Source organism: Triticum aestivum, chromosome 5D (genome assembly GCF_018294505.1).
Source record: "Triticum aestivum cultivar Chinese Spring chromosome 5D, IWGSC CS RefSeq v2.1, whole genome shotgun sequence".
NCBI lineage: Eukaryota > Viridiplantae > Streptophyta > Magnoliopsida > Poales > Poaceae > Triticum > Triticum aestivum.
In genome coordinates, this window is record NC_057808.1 from 391,608,031 (window position 1) to 391,629,804 (window position 21,774).

Here is a 21,774-nt window from a genome sequence, read left to right on the forward strand (position 1 = left end):
GAGCTACAGCGCAAAAGCTCCCATCTTCCCCTATTTCCAAAAAGTATTTAGCCATGTCTGGATCTGGAGCGGGAGGCAAGTGGATGACTTCCTCCGTGAAGCCGGAAGATATCAAGGAGCTCCGAGAGGCCGGATACCTGGCCGAGGGAATCGTTCACCGACTCCCTGCCGAGGGGCAGATCGTGCCTACCCCCGAACCTCAAGAGAGGGTGGTGTTCCTTGCGCATTTTGTCCGTGGGTTAGGATTCCCTCTCCACCCATTTGTTCGTGGACTGATGTTTTACTATGGACTGGACTTCCATGACCTCGCCCCCAACTTCGTCCTTAATATCTCCGCATTCATAGTTGTGTGCGAAGCCTTTCTTTGCATCCCACCTCACTTTGGCCTATGGCTGAAGACTTTTAATGTAAAGCCAACGGTGGTACGCGGCCAACAGGCCGAGTGCGGAGGTGCCATGGTGGGCAAGATGCCCAATATCACCTGGCTCGAAGGCTCCTTTGTAGAGACGGTGAAGGGATGGCAATCGGAGTGGTTCTATATCACCGAGCCGCGTGACACCAACTGGGCAGCGGCTCCCGAATTTCGATCCGGAATCCCGATGCGGCTTACCTCCTGGCAAGAGAAGGGTCTGACCTGGGGATCTTTGGAAGAGATCACGGGGCTCCAAACGTGCCTCCAGAATATGATAACCTGGAAGATCAAGCTCGTCGATGTAATCCAGGTCATGCTTATATGCCGGATCCTTCCATGTCAGCGTCGGGCATGTTATTTGTGGGAGTTCGATTCGGCCAAGCACCAGACGCTGCTAAGGCTTTTCGGCACGACGCATGAAGATATCTGGAAAGTGCTCTTTAAGGCTAGCGAGACACCGCCACCCTCGACCAAAGACCGCGGGCTCAACTTAAAGCGTCAGGGCAATCCGGTAAGCCGTCAACGTATAGTCTTTAAGGACATACTTCCAGGAAGGATACTAAGCCTTCTTATCAATTTCTTTTTCAGGCCTGGGTCGATCTAGCGGGACAGATTAATTGTCCGGCTCCGCAGCCCGAAGACGAAGAAACCCCTCTCCTTACGGACATGCTATTTCTGGCGCCTTATGACGTGCCGGAAAAGAAGGTCAAAACCACGGCCAAGGGAACCAGGAGTGGCCTTCGCCGAAGGAGCACCTTGGTCATCTCGTCTGACGACGAGACAGACCCATCAGCCGCCAACGATGGCGACGAGGAGGAATGCGACTCCCCCCTGCGGGAGGAAGGAAGAAAAGGGAGGCCTCCACGAGTTTGGAGGCGGAGACGCCCAAGAGGAGGAGAGGCTCCCTCGCGGATGGCTCCATGTGGGATGTTGATAGCAGTCCGGAGCGACCTCGCCGAACCAAGCCTCGGGCCGCTTCGTAAGTGCCAGGATCTGCAAACGTCTGGCCTTCCTGGTTTGTAATATTGACATATTTTAAACCTTGTCACTGCAGTCCGGCACGTGATGAATCCCCGCGATCCTCGACAGAGGATTCGCTGGACTCGAAGGAGATGGCTAGCATGTCTCCGCCACCTGCTCATTCCGTCTCACCCAAGGGCGACGACGAGGTGGTGTCCAAAAAGACCTTCCCAGGCCGGGGGGAGATTCCGGAGATCATCGGGGTGAAGTCCCAGGATGACTCCTCGGCCGCCAGACACACGGGGAAAAAAGCTCTCACGGGGACTGGTGACGGGGCCCGAGTTCCCTTCGGGCCTCAGCCGGATACTACTCCGGAGACTTATACGGCTCCGGGGTCCGGCGATCGGCATTCCCCCCAAGGAGGTAACGTGCCTGTTCCACCGGTGACCTCTGTCCATCCAGAGGCACCGGATAATCTGCTGGAGGCGCTACGAGGCGCCTCCATCGTGGATGAGCATCGTGTCCTTATGGACACGGTAATAGAGAAGGTTCAGTTCGCCAAAAGCGGACTGACCGAAGCCTGCACTAGCCTTCTAACAGGCTTTGAGGTAAGTAATGTGATTGTAAAAAAAATATCACAGCATAGACAGTAGCCCCTGATGCTCTGTTTGGTGTTCGGGAGGAAAAGCCAAACAGAGGATCAAGAATGAATATCGCAGGAGTCTAACATGGGTTGTCCATGTTAATAAGCAGGTATCGCTGTAGGCTGCCACTGCTCATGCTGCGGAGGTCTCCGGACTAAAGCAGAAACTAGAGCGGGCCGAGGAGGAGCTCGGCCTCGTAAAGAAGCAGCTAGAGGATAGCCGAGGTATGCAGTAACCTGTGGGTATATTTTGAAAAAATGAGATAGTCCGTCCGGACTGAAGTGTCATAAACTTTATTAGGGGCCACGACCGAGGTGCAACCCTTAAGAAGTTGTTAGGCGAGGCCGAGGACAAAGCGGCCAAGGAACGCGCTTCACGCGAGAAGCACGAGGCCCGGGTTGGCGAGGCGCAACAACAGCTCCAAGGCGCAATAGAGAAATTTGAGTCCTTGGAGCGCGATTGTAAGGCGCGAGAGTCCGAGTTGGCAAAGGATCGACAGAGCGCCCAGGACGCACGAGCCGAGGCCCAAAGCGCCCTCCAGGAACTGCAGGTGGCCGAGAAGATTACGGCGGGTAAGCTCTTCATCTATGCAGAGCAAGTATATAGCAGAAACGTTCCTTGTACTTATCCTGAATGTGGGCTTTTCCAGGGGCGTTTACAGATCTGCCACACAGTGTGTCGGATGCGGCCGAGCATTATAGAGCCGAAGAGGGGATGTCTACAGAGAAGCTGTTCTGGGCCCAATATCTGGGATCCGAGCATCCAGTGCCCTTCAGCGACCAGCTAAAGCAGTTGGTCGAGCTGCACAGGTTGGCGGAGCTAGCCATGAAGGACTTGACAGTCCGGCTGTGGCCCGCTGATCCTGTACCCAGCAGCTACTTCGGACTGGTGCAACGGCTTGTGAGTGCCTGTCCGCGGCTCGAAGCCGTGAAGCGGTCGGTCTGTATTGAAGGTGCGCGTATGGCCTTTGCCCGCGTCAAGACGCATTGGGAAAAGCTGGATGCCAAGAAGCTGATGACCGAGGGACCGCCGGAGGGCAAGGAGCATCGTCGACCCGAGCACTATTTTGATGGTGTCCTGGAGGGGTCCCGCCTTGTGGCGGAGCAATGTTCGAAGGATATCATATTCCCATGAGAACTTGTGTATTAACTTGCCCTGTGATATGGAAGGATGATGTTATGTAATATAATATTTGTTTATTTAAACTTTTACCTCATGTGCGGCCGTTTATGAAATATGAGGGTTGACCAGTCGTCGGCTTCTGCCCCCATGTAGATAGTACGGGGGTGTTCGGGATAAATCTAAACACTCTTTACTCCACATTCTGGTCCTTAAAGGAGGTGTTTAGCGCGATGAACAAGGCAATCAGACTATGCGGCCTTTACCGCCCTCACTTAGCCATAGGATTTTGACAATTGAGAAAGTCGGCGAAGCCCCCGGTATTCGGAAGACCGAACTGGGGGCGCTATAGACGCCTAATCGGAAGAACCGATTCTTTGCAAGAAGCGGAAAAAATCTCCAACGATTTGGAACCTCTCGAACAGCTGACCAGCTCTCGCCACATCATGACAGTCAGTTTTCAGCTTTATCTACTGAGGTGCTCGTCCGGAAGAACCGGGACACAATCGTAGTAGTTCTCCCTTTACTTCCCTAGTTGATACAACGGAACGTAAGGTAGTAAGCACAGGAGCCGGGCAACCCAACTATTGACCAAAGACATGATTCGGAGTCGATGCATATAATGCTATAAGTTCGGGGTGCCGAACTATACTGTAAAAGTGTTCGGACTTTATTGCCGTAATGCGGGGCATAATGGAGCCCCTGGCGTGGTAATTCGTACCATTGTGCATGCGTGCAAAGAGTGAGAAATACAAAGGTGAGGGAACAGGAAATTTAAATAACAAGCTGACGCTGCCGTGTATTCACCATTGTGATGCTACTAGTACATCGAGGCGTACTTCGCACAAGTAGTGCGATAAGCAAGTAAGGCTATTTGACATGCCGCTACCAAGGGCGAGCTACCTGCGGGGTATGAAAAGCAGGTATGGCAATCGTTGAGTAGAGACCACCTGGGGATTCCCTCGTGGGCCAGAGCTCCTTGCCTCCTTGGTGTGTTCTGCAAGCGGGTTGTCCGTATAAACCTCGAAAAGAGAAGAAAACCCGTAAAAAAGAAAAAGTAAAAGCATGTGGATCCCAGGGTCGGTCGAGCCGCACAGTGGATCGCGAACGAGTTATGCCTCCGTCAATTCCCGTAGGGTTTTGAGTGCGTGGTTTACGTACGCGTGGTATTAGTACCGTTGCCTCGTCGGGGCTGGGAGGTCAATTTGTTAATTCGGCTCTTGACGAGCCGAGCTGTCCTGCTCCAGTGTGGTCCGGACCCTCTTAATGGTGTCCAGGGGCTCGGCGTCTGGATTAGAATGCTGGTTGAGAAGGCCGCTCTGTACTTCTACTTCTAGGGCGGCAGTGTGCTCCTCTATACGGAGGGAGCGTTCCATATTTCCATTTATTGTAATGGTGCCACGTGGACCGGGCATCTTGAGTTTGAGATAAGCGTAATGTGGCACCGCGTTGAATCTAGCGAATGCGGTTCATCCGAGCAAGGCGTGATAGCCGCTGCGGAATGGGGCAATATCGAAGATTAGTTCTTCGCTTCGGAAGTTATCCGGGGAACCAAATACTACCTCCAACGTTATTGAGCCCGTACAACGGGCCTCTATGCCTGGTATGACTCCTTTAAAGGTAGTCTTTGTGGGCTTGACCCGTGAGGGTTCGATGCTCATTTTACGTATTGTATCCTGATAGAGCAGGTTGAGGCTGCTACCGCCGTCCATCAGGACTCGTGTCAGGTGAAATCCGTCGATGATTGGGTCCAGGACCAGTGCGGCTGAACCACCGTGGCGGATGCTGGTTGGATGATCTCGACGGTCAAAGGTGATCGGAAATGACGACCACGGATTGAATTTCGGGGCGACTGGCTCTAACGCATGGACGTCCCTGAGTGCGCGCTTGCGTTCCCTTTTGGGGATGTGTGTAGCGTATATCATGTTCACCGTTTTGACTTGAGGGGGGAATTTCTTTTGTCCTACGATGTCTGGCTGCCGGGGCCCTTCGTCATCGTCCTCGCTCTGTGACTCCACTTCCTTGTTTCTACCGTTTGCCTTGCTGGCTTGTTTAAAGACCCGGCAATCTCTGTTAGTATGGTTGGCCGGTTTGTCTGTGGTGCCATGTATCTGGCAAGGACGATCGAGTATGTGGTCCAAGCTGGATGGTCCTCCGCTGCTCCTTTTATAGGGCTTCTTTCGCTGGCCGGACTTGGAGCCACTGAATCCGGCGTGAACTGTAGTGTCATCGGTGTTATCGCCATTGCTTCGGCGTTTGTGTCTATTGCGCCGGAGCTTGCCGGTGCTGTTCTTGGCCTCAGTGGGGTCTGCCTCGTTGGCTGTAATTTTGCTACGAGCCAGCCAGCTGTCCTCACCCACGCAAAAGCGGGTCATGAGTGCCGTAAGGGCTGCCATAGACTTCGGCTTTTCTTGGCCGAGGTGGCGTGCTAGCCATTCGTCACGGATGCTGTGTTTGAAGGCTGCCAGGGCCTCGGCATCCGGACAGTCAACGATCTGGTTCTTTTTGGTTAAGAACCTAGTCCAAAATTTTCTGGCTGATTCTCCAGGTTTATTGAACTATGTGGCTTAGGTCATCGGCATCTGGTGGCCGGACATAAGTTCCTTGGAAGTTATCAAGGAAAGCTTCTTCCAAGTCCTCCCAGCTGCCGATGGAATTCTCAGGCAGGCTGTTTAACCAGTGCCGAGCTGGTCCTTTGAGCTTTAATGGGAAGTATTTGATGGCGTGGAGGTCATCTCCTCGGGCCATGTGGATGTGGAGAATAAAATCTTCGATCCACACTGCTGGATCGGTTGTGCCGTCGTATGATTCGATATTGACGGGCTTGAACCCCTCGGGGAATTCGTGATCCAGTACTTCATCTGTGAAGCAGAGAGGGTGTGCGGCACCTCTGTATCGGGCCACATCGCGGCGTAGCTCTGATGGAGTCCGTGTGCGACATTCGGCCCGGGCGTGGTTAGGATTGTCATGTCCGAATAGGTAGCCGTCGTCGTGCCTCGAGGCATGCCCTCGCGATTCATAGATCGATCTTGTATGTCTTGTTCTACTGTCGAGGATTTGCCGGAGGTCGTACGTGTGACCCCGAACTCTTCCGTCTCTATTTTTTCAGGGTGGTGGGGCATTGTGCTATTCGGCCTGAGTTGTCGTTTTATCCCGACCGCGGGGTGGCCGTTCGGCCGCCCTGTCTCGACCACGTGGTGGTCGTTCCGCGTTACGCGAGGGAGATATGTGCTCCGGCGCCTCCTCATCGAATTGAGGTAACAGTCTGCGTTTCGGGTAGCTCTTGGCTGGGCGCTTGAGGCCGTATCCCTCGGCTGTCAGGACATCAGTCCATCTGTTGACGAGCAGGTCTTGTTCAGCTTGAAGCTGCTGCTGTTTCTTTTTCAGGCTCCTTGCAGTGGCTATGAGCTGAAGCTTAAAGCGCTCCTGCTCCAGAGGATCCTCAGGCACGATGAAGTCTTCGTTGCCGAGGCTTACCTCCTCCTCGGAGGATGGACGGTAACTATCATCCTCCGAGTCATCTTCTACGGCCTGTTCATCAGGATTGTCTTGCCTGCTGTCATGTTCCTGTTCGGATGTGGCCCCGACAGGGTCTTCATTGTTTTCGGCGTCGTCCGGAGTGCTATTTTCTCCGGTGCCAGTGCTGTCGTCCTTTGAGCGAAGGGGCTTAGAGCGGCGTTTGGGCCGCCGGCGCTTGGACTGCGTCTCGGAGGTTTTATTCGCATCTGGCTCTTCTTTGTCGTCGCCGGATCCTTTGGGTGTATCAACCATGTACACGTCGTACGAAGAGGTAGCCGTCCAACGTCCAGTGAATGGCGGGACTTGGCCTTGCTCCTTGTCGGCATCGTCATCCATACCGTCGATTTCTTCGGAGCCATAGTCAAGCACGTCGGTTAAGTCATCGACGGTGGCTGTGAAGTGGGTGGCGGGTGGGAAGCAAAATTCCTCATCATCCGTCTCCAGCTCGAACCGGACATAGTTCGGCTGTGAGTCATTCTCCAAGGACAAATTCTTTAAAGATTTTAGCACGTCACCCAAAGGCGAGTGCTGGAAAACGTCAGCGGCGCTGAACTCGAAGATCGATAACCGATCTAGCTCGGTGTCCTCGGGCGTACACAGTCCGGAACTTATAGCCGGAGACCAGCCCGAAGTTCCGTTAAAGCGAATATTGCAGGGCGTCGAGTCCATGTGCGGCTCCAACGCCGCGGACTCTGCGGCCTCGGATGGCCTGATCTGCTTCGGCTCTAAGGCCGTTGCAGCCGCAGGAACCATCTCCTGGGTGTGATCCGATGACAGATTTAAGTCACGTTCATCGTCGTGAGGGGGAGCGATCGCCGCGGGCTCAAATCCCTCAGAGATCAAGTCTCCACGGATATCCGCGACGTAGTTCAAGCTTCCGAATCCGACCTGATGGCCAGGGGCGTAGCTGTCGATCTGCTCCAGATGGCCAAGCGAGTTGGCCCATAGTACGAAGCCGCCGAATACGAAGATCTGCCCGGGGAGGAAGGTTCCTCCTTGGACAGCGTCATCATTGACGATTGAAGGGGCCATCGAACCTTGTGTCGATGACACAGTGGAACTCCCAATGAAAGCACCAATGTCGGTATCAAAACCGGCGGATCTCGGGTAGGGGGTCCCGAACTGTGCGTCTAGGATCGATGGTAACAGGAGACGGGGGACACGATGTTTACCCAGGTTCGGGCCCTCTCTATGGAGGTAATACCCTACTTCCTGCTTGATTGATCTTGATGAATATGAGTATTACAAGAGTTGATCTACCACGAGATCATAATGGCTAAACCCTAGAAGTCTAGCCTATGACTATGGTAATGAGTATGTCCTTTCCGGACTAACCCCTCCGGTTTATATAGACACCGGGGGGATCTAGGGTTTACATGAAGTCGGTTACATAAGAAGGAATCTTCATAATTGGTCGCCAAGCTTGCCTTCCACGCCAAGGAGAGTCCAATCCGGACATGGGTGCAGTCTTCGGCCTTCATGTCTTTGTAGCCCATCAGTCCGGCCCATGGATAACAGGCCGGACGCCCGAGGACCCCTTAGTCCAGGACTCCCTCAGCAGGGCGTGGCCGATGAGGCTGGGCGCGGCCGGCGTGGTGATGGGGCGCGGCCGGCAGGGACGGGGCGTGGCCGGCTGGGGGAAGGGTTGGCAGCGGCCGGACTGGAGGAAGAAGCTCTTTATCCCAGTTTTACAGTATCTGTTCGGCCGTAGCTAAAATAAACCCTTAAATTGCATTTTTTCCGACCCATATCCTAGTTTTATAGTTTGCGATTTTAAGGGGTATGCTAGAGATGCTCCCGGTCAGTGACCGGGAGTGTTCGTTTTTAGCCCCTATTTATTCATCCGCGGAGCTACAATCCTCATTTTCTTTCTCGTATGTCCGATCATTTGCACGTGATTAATGGAGATGAAGAGAAAGAAAGAAAAGAATGGCTAAAGAAAGAGAAAAAGTGATTTGGGATGGGCCGCGTCCTATGTGGCGGATTGGCCGGGTGCCCGGACACGTCCGCGAGCCCTCATATCCTCCTCATATTTGAGATGGACATGAGGGTTTGCGGACAATCCATACATATAGGAAAGATATAAGGGATCTGGTTGGGTCACTTTTTTCCTTCTCTCTCCAATCCGATCATTGACCAGACGTGTCCACAAATATATGAGAGATGGTTTGAGTGATCCGGCTATAGATGCTTTAGGTGGCGTGCTTGATCAGTGGCGCGCGACGGGCCGATCAAGCTGTACGCTCGATGTACCAAAAAAAGAAAATGGCTCGATTTCCGGTACGAAAAGGAAGTTGTATGCTAGACTCTAGTCTAGTGGCTGCTCGGTATGCTCGAAAAGAAAGCCTGTACATTGAGCGAAAATTCAAAGGAGTGCTCGTCCTCGCATGCTCTCGGTATCACCGTCCGCTCGTTTCTTTCGGGATAGGAGCGGGAGGGTGTATTAGCCAGTTACGCGTCCTGTACTGGTTAGGATTAGGAGCTGCAATAAAACAAGGTTGGCCCCACCATCCTATTGTCGTTCCGTTGGAACCAAACGGTGGGCGCCCTGACCACCCACCGTGTACCCATCGCTCAGGAACGATCCTCCGTCTTTGAGCCGTGCTACACCGCTTCTGAATCTCAAGTAGAATCAAACATTGGGCGCCATGACCACCCATCCTGGGTACGGAAAGAGCACAGCACCAGGTGCACACTGAACATGATACACGGGTCCAATAGACTGTAGTTGGAGCACAACAATGGCTTCCATGTTGACGTTGGGCACAAGGACAAGCATGTGCCATGCCGTCATGGTGCTGGCCTGCTGGGAGTCTTGCGAGGGTTGGACACGAGCAGCAGTAGCGACAGAGGTGCACAGCGAGGCGGAGGCGCTGTCGGCCGCGGCCAAGCTGGGCATGGTGATGCCGAGCACCGCCATGGTGGAGACGGGCATGGCGATGGCGAGCCCATTCTTGCCGTAGCTCGTTGTTGTCGGGTATCCAGCGTCGCCTTGTCATGCCAACGTGCTCAACATTATCATTCTCGCGGGTGTCGTCTTGCATGTTGTGGATAACCTTGTCTTCCTGCGTAACATGGCGCCACCACTGTTCATTCATACACAGGGCGCAGACACGATGGAAGCCGCTGGAGCTTTGTATGACAACCCACACGTGGAGGAGCATCCGGCGCGACGGGGTGCAGGCTGTAGATAGGCTAACGGTGTATGCTTAGACAATCGCGGACATGGTTCGTTGTGTCTATGAAGCCGAAGACCTGACCTGAACGATGGCGAGAAAGATCCCGTGCATGGCTGTCTCTTGGAGATTACGCATCCATGCATGTTGTTCCCCATAGTATTGCTCACGCCACTATTTTATACTCCTAGCTCAGTATTTCATCAATAGCTCACTAGTTATGCCATACGCTGACCACTTTTTGAAGTCCAGCAACCTCAGCGAGTGATGTACGCCTTTTCACGCATCTCTCCTCCCTCTCCCTCCCAAATAAATTAATAGACTTTATTTTATCTTAGACAATTTAAATTGCTCATATCTTTTAGAAGTATAAGTTCATTATAAAATAATTTATATATTTGAACTCCGGGCGCCAAGACCTTTAGAACCAGACCAATCTTGGATATATTTCAGATACGTTCAAATTTTGACGACATATTTCACTAGAAAAATGTGATACAATCCTATTTTCATTAGAAACCTGTGATACAATCCTATTTTCATTAGAAACCTGTGAAACCAAGCTATTTCACTGGAAACCTATTTAATCAAAATGTGAAACTGAAATTTCAACTAGTTAAACCGATTATTTCAAAGTGTGTAACGGTTTATTTCAAAAGAATGAAATATGTTATTCCAATAATTTTTAATTGAAATAGATGTGATTTTTGTGAAACAGGCCGGTGAAAAGGAAAATATGGGTTCTGAAAATGAAAACAATATGAAAATGAAATGTCAACTTGTGAAAATTATTATTTGGAAATATGTAACCGTTTATTTCAAAAGAGTGAAATACGTTATTTAAAAAATGTTGAACTAGAATAGATATGATTTTTCATGAAATAAGCCTGCGAAAAGTGAAATCTGGGTTCTGAAAATGAAAACAATATGAAACTGAAATGTCAACTTGTGAAATTGATTATTTGGAAATGTGTAATAGTTTATTTCAAAAGAGTGAAACATTTTATTTCAAAAATATGGAATTTAAAATGTATGCAAAATCAATCTTGTTTTACAGGCCTACGACATGAGTTCAATTCTTTTTTTTCAAATCAGAATGTTGGTTCAAAAGATTTGACCGATTTAAGTTAGCAAAGATGAAATAAATGGATGCATTTGTCTGGGAGAGAAGAGAGAATAAGCAACCCATGCATGCAACCCTACGGTACGGCCCTATGTCGTCATACACATTCAAAAGCTGCATGCAAAGGAGCCCACATAAAGTTGGTATTCTCACGTATTTAATTGTGAAACTGTTTGGCTGGTTTATAATCAAAAGATGGCACACATCCGCATGAAAAGCATCAACGGCTGAACCTTGCACGGTACCAGAATCGCCTCTTTCGATGGCGTTGTCATTTTCGGCGAGTGTGTCATCACAAATTGTTCCACGGTTTGCATGAAAACATTGCCACTTTCAGAAAGGAAGACGACAGTTCTGGAGATCAGAGAAAACACCCCCGCCCGCTCATCTCCATTTGGCCACGACCGGCACGATCTCTTGGCCACGTTATGTGCCATCCGCCCAGGTCTTCGCCGGGTCACGTTGCCTTTTGCCGCCTCACCGTTTACCCCAATGGCCCCACAGCGTATTACCGCCAGTCCAGCACCTAATCCATCGTACCACCCTCAGACATTAAAGCCACTCGAATCTCCAAACATGTCCTCGCCGTACAGATAAAGTGACCAGGCGCGCTCGTCCGCTCCAATGCCACGCTCGTACATTGAGATGATTGCTTATTTACCAATGATAAGCTCGGCTATTGCTCATTTGCCATCGAACAAACCAATGTTGCTCTTGTACTGCTTACAAGCTCGTTTCTTTGCCAATTTGCCATCAACCGTTAAGTCGGTGTGAACCACTTCTGCCAAAGTAAGCAAAATGACGATTTTGCCCTCAATGGCAAATGACCATGCTGAACCACTTCTGTTCAAATTAACATATTATTAAGATTACATATTTCTATAAAAAAAAGGCAGCACCTAGCTTGTAATTTTAGACCAAACAATTTATGAGAACAACAAATATTTTCATCATAACACATAACAAGGATAATAGGTAGCACCTCGCTGGAACTAGCTTGCATGACAATAACATATATTAAGATAACATATTGGAACATTTTTATTTTCCCCCCTAATTTCCGCCCGACCTCATCTTTACCCCTAAAAAAACAGTGCTGAACTATACCACTCTTCCATCATATGCCATTATGAAAATACCCTTTCGTGTCGTTTTTGTCTGGTCAAAGGGCTTTGACCGTCACTGAAACGTTTTCGGCTGACGGCAGCGCACCAGCTCTCTCCTCACTCTTTCATCCCCAGCTCAGTTTTGCCTCTTCCACCATTGTTACACTTTGCTATGTATGTCCATATCTATTGCTCTGGAATATATCCCTTAGTTTTCTCTTCTATTAAGCATCTCAGAATGGCTATGATTCTCTTTTTTTTGTGTGTGGGTATACAGCTTGACATCGGAGTTGCTCCAGGATCTCCTGCTATAAAGCCTGATCATGGGTGCACAACTCTTTTTTGTCTTTTAGTTTGTATGGTACCTCAAATACCCCCTCTTGCTAATGCAGTGTCCACATGTCGTGTACTTATCATCCACCATGATGGGTCATGTTTTACTGACTCTTAATTATTATTGTTGGCATCAAAGTTTGCAGGTGGGTTTAATTTTTTTGGTGCTTAGTCGTGCTTTGGTTATGATTAATCATCCAATATCTGCCGTCCTCTTTTATTTAGATGTATCATTTGCTGCTATGCTTTTGTGTGTGGTACACAAGTGATGGGATTTATATAGAGCTTTAATTTTCTTATGACGGCATTTCAAAGTTTTTTGGTTTGCAAACACACAACTTAAACTTTGTTTTAGCAAAGGTGGTGTACTATGGATGTCATAATTATCTGGCAAATAATTGTGAAAATACCGTTTCAGTTTTCCTATGTGAACCACTGAATGCCAATCATCTTTTTTGCCTATATTTTAGACAAGCACTTCCTGTTGTTGAAGGAGGCAGTAGGCCCGAAATACTTGATTCTCATGTATGTTTTCATATATATAGTTATCTATGCTCTCAAATTTCTGATCCATTTGTACTTACTAATGTTGGTTTCCGCTTTTTGATTTTCAGAATATGTTCCATAAAAGCAGAGCACGCTTTCTTTCTGTTCATTCTTCCATGGTGCATTTTATATAAGCAGGAACTTCTTTACTATTTATTCTACGAATACATAATGATGTAGTAGAATGGCTGGCTCCAAAACGTTCTGTTTGCACTACAGAGTTACGTTGATACAATTTGGATACAGCGTTCCAGCTTAAATATTTTGGTTCAGCTCTTAAATATTTTAGTTGTACATTTTGCCTGTATGCATCCTATGCAACTGTTTTGGATACAGTTTTTGACCTTGGCTGAAAAACACAACGTTGACTATTGAAGTCACCGTATTTTTGTCTCAGTTAAGCAACGTTGGTTTTTTTTTTTACTTAGCTTTGTGCTACTATCCGAATTTAGGTTATTCCTAGTGATAATAATAATTCCAGATGTTGATTTCCATCCATCAAAAAAGACACTCTTTGACAGGACATAACAGAGTAGTAAATCAAACAACTTAATTACAAAATATAAAGATACGAGTACATGGAATCTAAAGCCGTCTGCTAGAAAATAAAGATGGTAAACGTTGCCAGCCGGCTGACCGGCTTCGGCTTGCGCCGGTCTGTGCGGAACCATTGGATCGAACGCGATCCTATGGCCACAACAGACCACGCACAACCGCTCTATGTCCCGCGGTGACGTTTGATTGGTGGGTCCCATGACCGCTGAAGCAACAGCCTTATCCTCCCATCCCTTCATTCTATCTTCCCGTAGCCACACAAGTCTTCTCCTCTAATCCCTTCTTCCCAGCGCGGGCACATAGCCGCCGCCGCTATTTGCTCTCCTCACACCGACGCCGGTGAAGCCACCGAGGACCGCGCCTTCCTGGCTTCCTGCGAGCTCCACCATCGAGCGCATCCAGCGGGCACCACAGTCGCCTATGGATGAGCTGACGAGCCGGCCATCCGGCTGCTTCCGGAGCCGCGGTCGTCGACGACGAAGAGGCTCTGTAGCAGCATCTTTGCGCTCCATCGTCGTACAATCGGGAGGAGCGTCCCATCGCTCGTAGCTTCGCCGTGCGGCCGTGCTGGGATCACCAACCAGCCGTGCTGGAACGGACGAGCGGAGAAGTTGCAAGCCGGCAGGCGCCCATGCTGGAACTGCCGGGCGGCGATTTGTGCTGGAACCCGACGATAGACTCTGCTGCAACCAGCCAGCCATTTTGCTGGAACCGGCATCGGTAATTGCTACAATCGACCACGCGATGTGCTGGAACCGGACGCGCCATTGCCGCCGAGCCTTTTTTTTGCTGGAACTAATGTATTTTTTTGCTGGAACTACCTGATTTTTTTGCTACAATCGACCATTGGGAGTTCTTTCCTGCTGAGTTGTTTTGCTGTAAATGGACGCGCCCTCGCCGCTGAGGTTTTCTTTTGCTGGAACCACTATATATTTTTGCTGGAAGTACCTGAATTTTTGCTACAATTAACAACTGGGAGTTCTTCGTGCTGAGTAATTTTGCTGGAACTGGTGTTTAATTTTGCTGGAACCTGATAATTTTTTGCTTCAACCGACAAGTGAAGATTTTGTTGCTTTCAGATTTTTTTTCTGGACACGACAGTGCAAGTCGTCAACCACGGCGACGCTGGTGATGCAACCCTGGTGACCGCGGTTGGAACTGGCGGTGCCAGAGTTGCAACCATGGTGACCACTGACGGCGGTGCATCATTCTCGACGGCAGCGCGGCGAGGGGTCGCTAGATGGCAGTGCGGCAACCGGGGGTGCGATGGAGTCGAAGCCGCTGCACCGGCGAGGCGGACGGCGCACACCGAGATGGGACTGGCCCGAGCAGAGGAAGAGGAGGCACTGCGTTGATTTTTTGAGTCGGGGGAGTAGGACGAAGCAAATAGGAAGAGCAGATCAAACGGTGCTGGTGGCACGTATCGAACGGGAAAGGTGCGACCGGCCCAAATTTTTGGGCCGGCGGACCGGCGCCTAGCACTGCCCAATAAAGATACAGAGTAGATGAAATGCAGAATACTTTTCCAGGTGTTGATTCCCATCCATCAAACAGACGCTCCGCCGCATCACATCAAAAGGCTCTCGTCTCCCACATCCTTGATCATATCTTGTCTCTCGCGTCTCGGAACAGCTGTCCAGACAAGTTTCACCTCCACAAGTGCGGAGCCTAATCTATAATGCATCATCTCCGTGGATCGTCCTAAAGTTGCGGTGACATTTTTATAAACATCACCAACTTTCTACCAAGTGGGACAGCTACAACACGACGACTCAAGGGAACAGTCCTTGCCTCAACCTCTGCTGCTGCTTCACCACCGTTGTAAAGATCCATACTATACTCATAATTCTTGGTAGTAGCGGCGATAACTCTTGAGACACTACACGGTCCCTTCAAGATATTGACTTCAATGGTAGCTTCAATGGGATATACAACATAAGCACATCTCACTTCCACCCTACTCAGATAGCTATTTAGACTCACACCCATGGTCTGCTTATCATTAGGGAGGCGGGCCCTGTTGAAAACGATCACACCTTTGCTGAAATCTTCAACCTCACCTCCATCACGTACTATCTTTAAATCCATCTCAAAATATATTCTGTCCTCTGGGACAAGCCCTCGGCATGGATCCATCAAAGTTAACTTGCCGTCCTGCAAAAAGAAAATTCAACCAAAATAATCTTTCAATGTGTTTTGGAGCCATACAAATGCATAGGAAAAGATTGGAGGCACAAACAAATACATACCGCCGAGGTGATGAGTTGGGGATCACCCCTTTCACGCCTGAAGAGATAAACACATCTATAGTCGACCTGGTCTCTTGCTACAACGGTACCAAAAACTTTTATCGGGAAGCCAACTTCCGATTCCTTTACCTTCAAGGTAATGACATTTACACATGATCCTACGATCGAGTCACGTATTGGTGAAGGTATCATGTTAAGCCGCGGACCACGACAAAAATCAGCTGTGGATACAGGCCACAATCACAAATCAAAACCAACATGTATGCACATCAAATGGGGTACCTAAACAGGATTAACGAATGAAACAATAATGAAAATACTCACACTCTTTGTCAAGGTCAAAGAAGGCTAGGTTGAATATGTCGAATCGGGTACGGGTGTAAGCGTTGACCTTAGGGTCGTATCCCGTAAACTCTTGGCATCGAACTATGTCAAGAGCATGCAAAGCTTTTTCCTCCAATTCGAGCTCTTGCATTGAACATGGGGTCTCACTGCATGGCAACTCCTCCTGCTTGTCCACAACACGAGGGTAATCCGCCAGAGCAACAATGGAATAAGTGTAGAAGATGACCATAGGATTTTGTTATTGATGTCACAATGAAACAAGTCGGAAGATAAATGACTCTATAGTGGTAAAATTGCATTGCGTCAAAAGAGTGGATCGATCGAGGAACATACCTTGTCGCTCGAACATGTTGTGGAATCTTGCAATCTCTTTGCTATTGTTTCTTCATCTAGCTCCGGAGCAAAGACACTCTTGATGTTAAAGATATTACAAATTTCACACGGAGATTTCCCCTTTATCTTACTAGCAGTAGTCTGGCAGGCTAGGTCAATCAGTCCTCTTATTTGAAGTTATTCCGAAGCCTGCAAGTAGTAATGCAAAGCTTAAAGAAATGAAAGAGATATGGCATTTTTTTTGCCAAGGAGTTGATTGAGCTCTAAGATAATTCTCATGCGAATGAGCAAAACCGTTTGTTGCTATATGGGCGTGACTCATATCATAGACAACACCAGTGGTCGAGCCAGGAACCGACGATGCCTTGGACCAAAATCTTACATACTCTTGGTTTCATACCGGGGAGGGTGTAGCAAATCGAAATCTTTAACACCAGATTGAAATCCAACACTTTTAATTTTTGTTTGTGGTGACATACGTTCCTCTCTACTATTCTCGAGTTAAAAGTTTAGAATTCTCACGAATAAGCTCAATGTGAATTAGGTGTAAATCCAACTTTAGCAAAAATCTCGTAAAACAGAAAAGATATTCAATTGATATAATATCAACTAATAATAGAAAATTGAGGCATACCTAAGTTAATGAATTTGTTTGTTCATATATAATGTGTACACTGCGTATGTATGTATGTATGTATGTATGCATGTTGTATCCTATAGGAATTTCGTTCTAGGAAATTTGATAGGAATTGATTTGTTATTATGGTTAAACAACACAGTTCATTATTAAACCATGGATTTAATTTAGACAAATTATACCCAAGCCGGTTCTATCAATTGATTGAGGTATAACTTTTCTTAGATCTTTTTTTTGGGAAAGTATGTATGTACGTACTCACCAGGATGAGATGGAAGAGGGCCTCGTGGTTGAAACCAGCGATGAACTCCGCATCCCAGTGGGTCAAGTCGTGGGATCCGGAGGCGTGCATCTTGGAGTAGTCTATCACCTTGGAGAGTGTGTCGCCTCGGACGGGGAGGCGGATGAGGCAGTAGTTGATTTCGCCGCCGCCGTCGTCGGAAGGGATGATGTGGTCCTCGGAGTCGTACTTCATCATTATTTTGATTTTCCTGCCGCAATGGGCCTCGGCCTCTGCCTCTGACAGCAGGAAGTCCACGCCGTCCTCGCTCCGCAACATCACCATCTTCTCCTTTTCCTCCCCCTCCGCCACCATGGTGCAGAATTGGTTGAGGAGGTCGAGGCGGGGCGGCGGGAGGCGGCGCCGGCGGCCGGCCTTGCTGGTCGCAGCGGGGGTGGAGGAGGAGGTCGCAGCGGGGATGGAGGAGGAGGAAACCCTGAACTCGCTGATCCGGGTCGTTTTAAAACCTGAGGTTGTATTTTTTTTTTTAAAAAAAAAATTACTCCTACTACTATCTCCCGGCGGAAATAGATCTCCCGGCGGCGTCGGACGCTATCTTCTTCCGGAGTTAGATTCCAACCGAAACTGAGGTCGAGAGTCCACACAGAGCTCGGGATCGATCGAGAATCGAACGGAGAGGCCGAGGCAGAGCAGAAAAGAGAGGGATTTCCCGCGTCGAAGCATCGTTCGTGGGTCTACTAGCGCCCAACTGTGTCATGGCGTCCCTGGAGCAGGATCCTCGTCACCGGCAAATCCAAGGCCGCCGTAAGCCACCGCCCCTCCGCCTCTCTGTTCGCCGTGTCCCTCTCTGCTTTAGTTTCGTATACAAGAAATAAATAAATTGGCAGGGGCAGGGCAAAGATGCCCATCTCACTGAATCATGTGCTCTACTGTCATGTTCTATTCGATCGTACAAGATTGGATTGCCAAGACTGCAATGCTTTGCAAGAATAGCTACGGCCGATTAAAATCCTTTTCTTCTTAAAACTGAAACATGTTTATTTTTGTAATGCGCACAAAAGCTGCACGATGCTCATAACTAGATCTGCATTGATGTACTCGTTCTTGCTGTTTCCTTCGTTGGCGTCTCATGGCACAATTGGTGTTGCAGATGTATCAACTGGTTCATCAGCTAGCAGGGAGGCCTCACCCAGCCACCAAGACGATGCTTCTCAGACTGGCAAAAGAATAAAGAAGGACCTTCCAGAGGTACGTCATGTAATGCTGATAACAGAATACATAATACTTTTTTTTTGATAAATCAAAGGGGAGGGGGAGGGGGTGTTGGAATACGCCACTTCCTCACGTCTCGCGTGGGTGACTGGCAAGACCGATTCCTCAGGCTGTCCAACGGCCACCTACATTACGTGCGTAGTTATCCCTAGAGTTTAGGCACTATCGGCTCTTGCCGTTGTAACCACGATCCACTGCTCTCTCTCATTGTAATCTGTCTATATGTAGCTCTGAAGCAATGAATACAAGCAGTGTGTGAGAATAACATAACTCAACTTGGTATCAGACGCGAGCACCTCCGGTCCTCCAATCCCTTCCAGCTTCCGCCATGCATCGCCTCCTCCGCCGCACTCGCTCGGCGGACTTCGACGCGCCGGCCTCCGCTCCGATCGCCGCCGTCCCCATCCCCGCCGCGGCACCTGCCGCGGCCGCCTCCTCCCAGGCCGCGCCCGCCGCCGCGGTCGCCACGGCCCCGCCTCCAACCCGCCGTGCCCACCTCGGCGATCTGGGCAAGGCGCCTGTTCCTGAAGGCGCTGCGGTGCCGTCCTCCTCTGCCGTAGGCGTTCTCCGTACTGCCGGGAGCGTCCCTGTCCCGCGCCTCGCACTGGGCGGCCAGGGCAGGGCCCTCGTTCCTCACCCAGGGCCTGTCACCTCCGACGCCGGCCCCTCCTCGTCCACCGGCCTTCCTCCGTCGATCGCACACTACTTCACAACCAAGCTCCAACTCGAGTCTGGTAACTACTCCCGTTGGCGTCAACTTTTCTACATCATTGCATGCAAGTACGAGGTTCAGCTCCACCTCGACATCGCCACCGAGCTGCTCGGCCAGAGCGCCGTGTGGCGCAACGACGATCTGTCCATGGTCTTGTGGCTGCACGGCGTCGTCGCCGAGGACCTCATGGACGCCGTGGCGTCCCCCGACATCACCGCCTACGACATCTGGACGCAGCTCCACATCCTCTTCATGGACAACCAGCCGGGGCGTGCCGTCGTCCTCGGCGCCGAGTTCCGGAACTTCGTTCAGGGGGATCTCTCCATCGCCGAATACAGTCGGCGCCTCAAATCCCTCGCCGACGCGCTCGAGGACGTGGGCGAACGCGTCACCGACCAGTCGCTCACCCTGCAGCTCATCCGCGGCCTCAACAGGCGCTTCCACGTCATGGCGACTCTTCTCCCCATGCAGTCGCCGTTTCCCACTTTTGTGCAGGCGCGCTCTCGCCTGCTCATGGAGGAGATCTCCTCCAACGAGCGCGCTCGCCTCGACGGCCGTCCAGAAGTCACCGCCACCGCCCTCACCATCGGCCAGGGGGCCGGTTCCTCCTCCGACCGCGGCTCCGTCGACCGGGGCATAGGCCCTGTCGCCGCGCCCGCTGGTGATCGCGGCTCCACTGAACAGGACAGGCCCGCGCGTGGCCGTGGGCGCGGCCGTGGCCGCGGCCGCGGTGCCCCGCCTACTGCTGGTGGGTCTTCGTCCGGGCGTGGCGCTCCATCTCCAGGCTCCGTCGCGCCGCCCCCGACAGGCTACTTCGCACCATACGGCGCACTCATCCCCGGGCTGCCTCCGCCTCGGGCCCCCTGGGCCGCGCCAAACGCTGCGGGGGTCCTAGGCCCGCGTCCTCCGCCACCACATCAGGCCTACCCCGTGGCCGCCGCCTCTCCGTCCGATGGCCCGACCTGGGAGCAGTACAACCAGCTCTACGCGGCGCTCCAGAACCTCTCCGTCCACCAGCAGCAGGCCGGCGGCGCTACGGACTGGATCCTCGACACGGGCGCCACGTCGCACGTCGCAGGTACGGCGAGCACTCTCACCTCTTATCATTTCCCGTCTATGCGTCATTCCTCTGGCATTCTCGTCGGCGATGGTTCTAGCCTCCCTGTTCATGCTGTCGGCTCCACCTCTCTCTCAAATTTCTCTCTTAAGGACATGCTCATCTCCCTTGCTATTATTCGCAACTTAATTTCCGTTCGTCGTTTTACTCAAGATAATTTCTGTTCTATAGAATTTGATCCCTTCAGTTTTTTCGTGAAGGACCTAGCAACGGGGAACATCATCATGAGGTCCAATAGCCACGGGGATCTTTATCCCTTCTTCTCCAACTCCGGCGTCCAAGCAGCTCTTTCCGTCGTCAGCAATGGCCTATGGCATCTCCGTTTAGGCCACGCCAGCAATAAAACCGTGTCTGCCTTAGCTAGCGATTTCCTTCCAAACTGTAATAATGACTTGCCTACTACTGTTGTATGCGCATCATGTAAACTAGGCAAGCAGCCCCGGCTGCCATTTTCCCATTCTGTATCAAAAACCAGTGCGCCCTTTCAGTTAGTACACTGTGATTTGTGGACTTCACCTATTCCTAGTTTTTCTGGTTTTCAATATTACCTTGTGATACTTGACGACTACTCTCACTACTCCTGGACGTTTCCTCTACGTAACAAATCCGATACTGCTGACACGGTTCATCGCTTCTTCACCTATGTTCTTACGCAGTTCCATGTAGTCATCCAATGCATGCAGTGCGACAACGGCGGCAAATTTCTCACCTCCTCCTTGCGCGCTCTCTTCTCAAGCCACGGCTCCTCCTTCCGCCTTTCGTGCCCTCACACCTCGCCACAAAACGGGAAAGCGGAGAGACTCATCCGAACCACCAATGATATCCTCCGTCTGCTTCTCATTCACGCGCACCTCCCACCTCCGTTCTGGGTCGAAGCTCTCCACACCGCTACCTACATCCTCAACCGGCGTCCATCTTCGGCCATCAACTACTCCACACCGCACTTTCTCCTCCTTGGACACCACCCAACATACGATCACATGCGTGTCTTCGGCTGCCTCTGTTTTCCCAACACCATCGCCACCAGCCCACATAAGCTCGCCCCTCGCTCTACCCGGTGTGTCTTCCTTGGCTACCCATTGGAACACAAAGGCTACCGCTGCCTAGACTTAGACACCCGCAAAGTCATCATTAGCCGTCATGTTACATTTGATGAGACCTGTTTTCCCTACCTTCCAGCCGCCTCCGCACAATCTGCACCCCTTTCTGTTGCCACAGAAAATCCCGGCGCCCCTATCCACCCCGAGCCGCGTACCTCGTACCGGTCATATCCGGTATCCTCCCCGGGATCTGCGCCATCCTCGGCTCCCGTCACACCTCCCGCTGGCCCGCCCCCAACCCTCCCCGCCAGCCCTCGACGCGCGTCGCCCCCACC

The 21,774-nt window shown here is 50.8% G+C and overlaps 1 protein-coding gene, 1 long non-coding RNA gene and 1 pseudogene across 2 annotated transcripts; 1 reads left to right on the forward strand and 2 right to left on the reverse strand.

The window, feature by feature from the left end:
- The first annotated feature begins 13,639 nt into the window (after positions 1-13,639).
- Positions 13,640-15,183, forward strand: LOC123122047 (uncharacterized). The gene is made up of 2 exons (XR_006460029.1): positions 13,640-14,213; positions 14,573-15,183. It is a non-coding gene; the product is annotated as an uncharacterized lncRNA (long non-coding RNA).
- LOC123122045 (uncharacterized) lies at positions 15,005-16,600 on the reverse strand (annotated as a pseudogene).
- A 229-nt stretch (positions 16,601-16,829) lies between these two features.
- Positions 16,830-18,096, reverse strand: LOC123122046 (SKP1-like protein 18). Its single transcript, XM_044542180.1, has one exon. It carries the CDS (start codon positions 17,650-17,652, stop codon positions 17,254-17,256), a length of 399 nt encoding a protein of 132 aa, XP_044398115.1. The 5' UTR covers positions 17,653-18,096; the 3' UTR covers positions 16,830-17,253.
- Positions 18,097-21,774: the final 3,678 nt, after the last annotated feature.

Bases quoted from the DNA above. Each gene is read 5' to 3' on its own strand.
- LOC123122046 (XM_044542180.1), bottom strand. From the start codon at position 17,652: ATGGTGGCGGAGGGGGAGGAAAAGGAGAAGATGGTGATGTTGCGGAGC.